The following is an 8,761-nucleotide window of genomic DNA, read 5'->3' as shown; positions in this document are numbered from 1 at the left end:
GGAAAGAGGAAAAAGAGGAAGGAGAAAATGGGGAAGAAGAAACAGAGATAAGAAATAAAAAGCAAAGGAAGACGGAAGAGAGGAGTGAGTTTTCCTCAGTGTCCGTCTCTCGGGAAGGGGGGAGCACCAGGAGCAGGGAGGATTAATCCCAAGCTTTGCCCCAAAGAGGTGCCATTGTTTTTTAAAGCCTCTAAACCAGTCCGGAACAGAAACTGGATTATGCTGGGCCAGATGTCAGGGCTGCTCCAAAACAATCCGGGTTGTGCATCTCATCCCAGCCTCATTAAAGGGATTAAAAGTACTTCCTATAGAAACAAAAAATATGGATTTCCAAATGGGAGTCACTGTTCCCTCCCGCCTGTAACGGCTCCAATCCCAGCAGATGAATTTCACTTTAATGAGATGTCATTTTGGAGAATGGTTTAACATCCCTTCAAAAAAAATCCGAGGCCTAAAACCTCGTCAAACCACGTCGGGATTATTAAAAGAAAATTTACCACACAGACAAAATAAAATCAAACAAAATAGGAGCCGCCAATTCGCAGAATCCATGACACGGCCGTTTTTAAATGTGATGGAAAAGGCTTTCCAAGTTATCTGCTTAACCACAGGCTGTCTGTTTACTTCTCACTTTCATGTCAAATGAATTTGGGAAGAAAAAAATTGACAGCAACTTTAAGGCCATTCGTCACATTCCGACTCCGTTCGCAGATTAACGCGGCAAAAGCCGGGAAGGCGGAGGGGGGATTTTATCATCTTGATAAAAGGAAATTAACTCCCGGTGTCCCAACCTCTGCCCTCTGCTCACGATTCCTTCGTCCCATTGCAGGGAGATCCCGGAGCAATCGGCACCGGGAGGTGAAGTCCCAACAGAGCAGCATCCCAATTAAATAAACAACATAAAAAGCTGTGCTTGAAACCCCCCAAAACTGGGATTCAACCACTCACACTACTTAAAAGCATCTGGCCCACACCACCAGTCCAGTTTGTGCTCCAAATTGGCGTGTGGGACGTTGGGATCCCACCTCTTGGACCCCATGAGGTACGGACTGGTGGAAAAAATAAATGGATCAAGGAGAGAAGACGGCATTTGCTGAGATCTTTAAAATCCCCATCCCTGTCTGCTCACAATATATGGGAACGTCGATTAAAGCCTCTCCCGTCGGAGCGCTCGGCAATTTTCCGCCGTGGAAGCCGACGTTAACAGTTTTCCCTGTTTTCTCTGCAACTTTTGAGATGACACCCCAGAACCAGAGAAATATGGATTTGCTCCATCCACCATGAATTACGGTCCCAAACTCCGCTCTCAGTTCTCAGCTCCAACCACTGACCTTCCAGGATCGTGAACAAAGAAACCCAGAATGGTTTGGGTTGGGAGGGGCATTAAAAACCATAGAGTTCCAACCATGGGCAGGGATGCTTTCCACTGTCCCAGGTTGCTCCAGGCCCTGTCCAACCCGGCCTGGAATACTTCCAGGGATGGGGCAGCTACAACTCGTCTGGGTAGCCTGTGCCAGGGTCTCACCACCACCCCAAGCCAACACTGGATTGCACAACAAGCAACCAACATATCCCAAGCACCTCCCAACAGCTCCCAGAGGTGTAACAGTTGTTGCGTGACCCCATCCCATTTCCCAAATGGATGGACTTCTTAGGGACCCTTAGAGTGCAACCGAAAAGCTCAGAAGTGATGGAATTAGTCTGGTTTAACCCATTACTGTCCATCAATGGGATTATGGTGGATGACTTGGTGCAGACCCTGATTGCCCCAGCCTCCAACACAACATGAGGAAGATGGAAAGGATGAGAAAGCTTCCTCGGAATTCCCAAGGATACGTTGTCCTCCCCAAAAGAGAGGGAACATACTGAGTTTTTATGTTCATTTCATCCATGCCAAGTCAACCACACCATTTTGTGGGAATGAGATACAGGAACTGGAATGCATCCAATGGGCAACATGCAACTCTATCTTGTAACCCAAGATTCCCATTCCACCATGTCTCCCTTCCCCAAGGATTTAGGGAGAAAGGGTTAATTACACGCTGACAGCACACCAGGACCAGCACCTGCGGCTCCACTCACTCCGGAATAACATGGGAAATAATCTACCACAGAAGGGAAGCCAAGTGCCCTTCCCCACCACACGATGCCGTTGTCTCAAGGCAGTGAAATCACTCCTGCAGGGAAACTTGTAACAACACTCAAGGAATGCCAGAAAAATGGGGAGGAAAATCGGGAAGGCTTCCCTGGGAATGGATGACAGGGCCTGCATGAAATGGATGGTCCCATCCCATGAAAATGTTCAAGGCCAGGCTGGATAGGGCTTGGAACAAGCTGGTCTAGTGGGTAGCACCCCTGCCTATGGCAGGGGAGTTGGAACCAGATGCTGTTCCAAGGTCCCATCTAACCCAAACCATTCCATGATTCTCTGAACTGGGTCATGAGCTGGGTCAGCGGTCAGCAGCTGGTACCTAAAAAGTGTCGCTAAGGGAGCAAAAAGAAATGGGAAACCCAAACCCACGCACTGTGACGGAAAGGAAGGGATGGGACAAGGAGGTCGGTGTGTCCAAGTGACCTGGAACACAACATCCCAACCTCCTGCAGAGGGTGACTGGAAGGGATGGTGGTTCCTCCTCCTCTTGGATGCCCAGCCGTATCTCCCCTTTCCCAGGGAAGGGACCCTCACACCCACCACAGTGGCTGAGCCCCATTTCAAAACATGCATCGCCCACTTTATCTTCCAGCTCTAATCCCTAAAGGCTTCAGACTTTGGAACCTGGGAAAAAAAATCCTTGTAATCACCATATCACAGAATCATTTCGGCTGGAAAAGACCATCAAGTCCAAACTTTGACCAATCACCACCTTAACCAGCCCAGAGCGCTGAGTGCCACATCCAGTCATTTCTTGAATACCCCCAGGGATGGTGACAACTGTTTCCATCTTAATCCATTCAACGCGCTCCAGGCCACGGAACGGAACAAAAGAGAAGAAAATAAAAGGAAAAAAGAAAACAAAACTAAATCACACAAGCAAATCCTCCGCTGACGAATTCCTTTCTCCTGAGCAGGCATTTCTCTGACAAATGTTGGATCATCTTGTTCTTTACTTATTTATAGTGCTGGAGGGGTAGGATTGTCCCTCAAGAGGCGCCGCAAAGTTTTCAGGAAGAAATATCAGAGTTTCCCCAGCAGTGCCAGACACAACTCATTATTTGCAGACAGGTGACTTTTGTTTTCCACACTTGCAGCAGGATTTGAGAAGAAAACTCTTCAAAGTGGGTGAAGTGTTTCATTCCCCCACTGGGGGTCTATAAACTCAACTCAAAGGTCCCTCTGCTCCCAAAAACGTGTCTTAGAAGCTGTTCTGGTTCTCCAGAGGGAGAACTAGAGTCTTCTGAAGGAGTTTAGAGACGCCTCGAATATTCTGAGTTGGAAAGGGTACACAAGGATCATCTAGTCCAACTCCTGGTCCTGCACAGGACACCTCAAAAATCTCACACTGTGCCTCAGAGTGTTGTCCAAATGCTCCTTGAGATATGGAAGCTTTGGGACCATGACCACTTCCCTGGGGACCCAGCTTTTCTGGGAAACCCGTGCAAGGGCCTCACCACTCTCACAGGGAAGAACTTCTTCCTGATATCCAATCTAATGCTACTCATTTTCAGTGGGAAGCCATTCCCCCTTGTCCCGTCACTCCTCCTTGCAAAAATTCCCTCTCCATCTTTCCTGTCAGCCCCTTCAGGCACTGCAAGGTTGCAGTGAGGTCACCCTGAAGCTTCTCTTCTCCAGGCTGAACAATCCCAATTCTTTCAGCCTTTCCTTGTAGGAAAGGTGCTCCATCCCTCTGATCACCATCCCCAGAAGGCTTCTGCTGCCTCTGTGCAAGGTCTGTGAGACGTGGACATCCCATTTCTTTGATGGACACATCCACATGACCCATGGAAAGAGGCTGGAAGCAGGAGCAGCATCGCTGCCATCTCTCAGCGTGACGCTTCACCCATCCCAACTCTTCCATGGCAAATCCCTCATCCCTTTTCCAGCAGAGAGAGGCTGTGAGGAGAGAGGACATCTCCCTCCAGGATTTTTAAGGGATGATCAACCTCAATGTCACCAGGAGCAACCGAAATTTCAGGCCAGCAAATCACAGCCCTTGTGAGCTGCGCTCCCAGCAAAGCCACGGGAGATAAGGGGGAGGAGTGAAAAGGAGAATCAATAAATCTTAACCTCATTCACAATGATCTGGAGCTCTTATTAAGTAAATTAATTTAAGTTAATTTAACTCGATCATGACTCCCGATCACAGTGATTTAGTGAGGGGGAAATTGCATTAGGAAAGGCCACACTCACCAGATAGAAGAACGGAAGAAAATGAGATCCACTTAGCAATGTGAATTAATATGGAAATAGCAGGTGTAAATTTCACCTTATCAAGAGAGTGAAAATTATCTTCATAAATTTGGAGAAATAGGCCCCGAGCTGCTTATAAATCTATTTAAAACAAAAATATTACAAAAAGTGGAGTAAAATTAATTTAAAATATACTCCCACCTATTGCCTTGAAGAAAAGTCAGCAGCAGGGCTGAGTTTAATGCAACCCAGCAAGAAAGGGAGGACGGAATTCATTCCCGAGGGATTGGCATCAGGTACCTCCAGCAACTCTCCCTGTCACTCATTTCCCAAAGCCACATCCCTCTTCATCTTAGTCTGGTTATTTGGGGGTTTATTGGCAAAAAGGGCAACATCCTGGATGTCCCAACGAAGTAAAACCCTGGCACATCACTTCCAGATATCCAAAAACCTGGACTTCATGGAAGAAATTGCTCCTTAGTGCCAGGTGGGAACCAGTTTGGGAGTAGCACTGGAGGGCAGCACCACCAGTTGACATCCCACTGCTGGCTTAAGGGGAAGATGATATTAAAAATATCAAATAATTATAGAAATATTATAATTATTAAAATGAAAAATATTATATAAATATTACAAATAATTGACTACCCAGTATGAAAAATAAAACTGAGGTGACTAAAGGGGAGAGCTGCTCCTTGTTTTGGGAAGAGCAAAGAAAATCAGGAAAAAAGCAGCTCTTGGCATGTTGCTTGTGACAGATCCAAGATGATGATAGGAACGATGGAGCAAAACTCCTGTAAAAACTCCAGGAGAAGCATTTGCCATGTGCTTCCTCCAGACAGGCCAGATGATTGATCACCCCCAATGAAGGTAATTGGGAGACGGAGATTTATGGCTTCTTTAAAACATAATTGTTTTAATTTGCTGATGGCATTTTATCAAGATTTGTCTGAAGCAGCTGTAAGATCTAAACTACACCAATTTAATGACGTCGGAGATTAATACGGAGAAAATGATCCTACAAGTGGGAGCTCTTGGCCAATTGCGGCGGAACGAGGTCGCTCCTTGGAAAATCACCGCTGGGTTGAGCTAGAGCCACCACCCAGATCCCAGAGGTTCCTGCTCTGAATTCCATGCCTAAAGCTTCTCCCCTCCTTGATTCTCACCATGGATCCTCCATCCATCAACTATCCAGATCTGGAGTAACAAGGTGCGAAGGAAGAAGCTGAGCCCAACAGCTGGAGGATAAGCTGTTTTCTATTAATTAAGGCTGAAAGTCACAGAATCATGGAATGTTTTGATTTGGGAGGGTTGAAACAAGACCACCTTGTTTCAACCTCCTGCCATGGGCAGGGTGCTGAGGCCCTGGCACAGGTTTCCCAGAGAAGCTGTGGCTGCCCCATCCCTGGAAGTGTTCAAGGCCAGGCTGGAGCAACCTGGAATAGTGGAAGGTGTCCCTGCCCATGGCAGGGGGTTGGAACTCATGGGTCTTAAAGGTTCCTTACAACCCAACCATCCTCTGATTCCATGAAATTGCAGGATGATGGAGCAGGCAAAAGATTACGTGGCTTGTTTCTGGAAAGGGAAATGCAAGAATTTGGTCCCAAGGATGTGCAAATGGAAGTGGCACCTCCAAGTCGAGCAGTAATCGGAGGAGACAACCCAGAACAAAAGGAGACGTGTGGATCTCAAGGATGATGCCCAGGCGGGAAAATCTCAAAGGGAAAAGTAGAATGTGAAGACAAAGGAGGAGGTGGTGAAGGTAAGGTTGACCATAAGTCCGAAAGGATCCCAGTTTCCATACTAGAAGAAGCACTTTGAGGCCAGCAGAGTATAGGAGATGTGGAGTTTCTCAACCAAGAGCTTGGAAAACAGACAAAAGAATTGACCCAACCTTTTTTTCCAATCTCTCTGTTTATCCCATACTTCGCTTCATCACCCTGACCTCTTCCAAAACCAACCATCCCTTCAGATATTGATTTGTGAATCCCAAAATTCACTATTAAAGGGAAAAATCAGGCTGAGTCAGGCTTCAAAAACAATCACCACAATTTTTGTCCCTCCATAGCTCTACCATAAAAGCCACCAATCCTCAGGGCACTTCTGGTTAACGGCTTTTGGAGGAAATCACCCAGAGCAAGGAGAACAAAGCTGGAGAAGAGCAGAGCAGGCTCTCTTTTCCCAAAACATTGCCCGTGACTCCTGGCATTTCAGGGGGAGGACAAGTTATTCCTGACCTAAAAATAGCCAAAATCTGTATTTTCACCAAACCCATCACTTCTAATTGCACCTTGTTTTAAAGAATCAATTATTTTAACGACCTTCCTGCTTCTACACAAGCTCCAGGTCTTGTCTTGGCCTCTGAGATGCTCCCTGGAAACATCTCTACCTCTACGGATTTAGGAATATTCCAACTCAAGGTTATGGCACCTTTGGTGTCTCCCTTCTCTAGGCAGTGACAAAATATTTCCTGATGTTCCACCCATCCAGATAATTGGGAATAAGCCAGTTTGGCACAGCACCTACATCCTGGTGTAGGTTTGGAGCATCCAACACGCTCCCCTTCATCACCAACATCCACATGTGCATTCATCCTCTTTTCAGCTTAGTTAACTGCTCCATGGAAACAATTAATTCCAAGAGGGAATAAATAGGAAGCCACAGGCATAAGCTGTTGGCACCAGCTCAGGATAACACAATTCCTAATATGATTTTACACTTTAAGTCAATAAACTCTGCGTAGACCAAACAAATACAGAAATTAAACAGCAAAGACGCAACGGAAAAACATGGAGCCAATGTGGGAGGTCCCGTGGCTCCCACATCCCAACCAGCTGTGTTCCAGGGATGGAAGAATTACCTGGATGTCATGGGGCGCCTGGTCTTCCAGGTGGGAATGGGGCTGGTGAAGGATGATAAGGCTGGAGACACCACGTTCTTCTTCACGATCCTATAACGCGTCTTTATCACCTTGTTGGCTGGGGGGCTCCTTACGAAGTGGAAGTTGGATCCTAGGAGAAAAAACATGGAAAAACAGGCTTGAAATTCAGGTGTGGATGGGACAGGAGGGATCTCACAGACATTCTCACTGAATCGTGGAATTTTTAAGGTTGGAAAAGACCTTTAAGATCATCAAGTTCAACAGTCATTGGTCCCACATCCAACTTAAGTCCTACATCCAACTTTTTAGCACCCGAAAAAAGGGGTGAAGTTTCAGGAATGGGACCACCGTGGCTGATGGTAACAGGAAGGTCCTGGTGGGGTTGGGAGTGTTTGGCCTCACCAGCCCATCAGCAAAACTCTACCGGGGGAATCATGGATTCACCAACAACACCTTGATGCCAGCATCCACACCGGAAATAAACGTATGCCTTTAATCCTTGGCCTTTCCATCATATTTTTCACCCCTGGAAGTGTTGAAGTCTAGGCTGGACGTGGTTTGGAGCAACCTGGGATAGTGGAAGATGTCCCTTCCCAGGGCAAGGAACTGGATGAGCTTTAAGCTCCCTTCCATCCCTACCCATTCCTGGATTCTCTATGTTTCAGGATGATCTACATCCCGGGTTATTCCGTGGAATGTTTCGTGCAATTAACAGTTCTACGTTTGACTGTGGTTTTCCTCCATGAGCCCTTTTTTTTTTTTTTCCCCCAAAGCTTTCAGGAATGCACCTAATTGCCCGACTTTTATAACATACAGCTGTAACTGCCCAGATAATTAAAGCTGACACTCCATGCTGAGCCTCGGTCTCTGGGTTTTATAACTGATTTAAAGGGCCGGCTGTTTTTCTTGGAGATCCTCTCATTAAAATTATGGAGAGATTGGGAGGGGAAAAGCGGGATCGTTATTTCCGCTGAAAACGTTAGACCCATCCCCGTGTTTGTCTCTGTGAGAGGAGGGAGAATAAGGTGGATTCCCAGGTAAACTAGGAAAAATAGAGAAATACATTTTAGAGCTGATACCATTCTCTAGAAAGGAGGGAGCAGCTCCCCCATTTCCCTGCAACAGTGGCAACATCAATCCACAGCTTCACAGTTTCATACAGGGAATATTTTCCTTCTTGAGCATTCCCAACAAGTTGATGACTTGTGTTGGCTTTGGGAGGGATCAGACAACACAGATTTCCATTCCCCAACTCAGCAAAAAAGTTACAACTCCTGGTGATGGGAAAAGGGGAAAACCAGGCTCTGCCACAACAGAAAAATCACTGGAATTTTTCATATTAAAGATGATGCTCACAATGTTCTGCCATCTGAACCCATGGGATAAATCATGGAACTAAAGGATCTTCCAAATTCTCTTCCAGTAGAAACCATTTGACGATTCAATGACTGGAGGAATTGCAGCCACTTTAGAGGTGAGGAACTTTAGAGGTCACTTTAGAGGGAAGGCAAGAAGGGAGTGAGGAAAGAACA

At 46.4% G+C, this 8,761-nt stretch overlaps 1 protein-coding gene across 1 annotated transcript in view; it reads right to left on the bottom strand.

Annotated features, from left to right (window-relative positions):
- Positions 1-8,761, bottom strand: part of ZC3H3 (zinc finger CCCH-type containing 3) — a 132,149-nt gene that overhangs the window by 73,539 nt on the left and 49,849 nt on the right. The window contains 1 exon segment of the mRNA XM_017746676.1: positions 7,209-7,359. Within this exon segment, the coding sequence (XP_017602165.1) occupies positions 7,209-7,359 (151 nt within the window).

The sequence above is a fragment of the Corvus brachyrhynchos genome, unplaced genomic scaffold (assembly GCF_000691975.1).
Source record: "Corvus brachyrhynchos isolate BGI_N302 unplaced genomic scaffold, ASM69197v1 scaffold89, whole genome shotgun sequence".
Classification (NCBI taxonomy): domain Eukaryota; kingdom Metazoa; phylum Chordata; class Aves; order Passeriformes; family Corvidae; genus Corvus; species Corvus brachyrhynchos.
The sequence above is the reverse complement of the archived record's forward strand: the minus strand, read 5'-3'. Positions and strand labels throughout refer to the sequence as shown.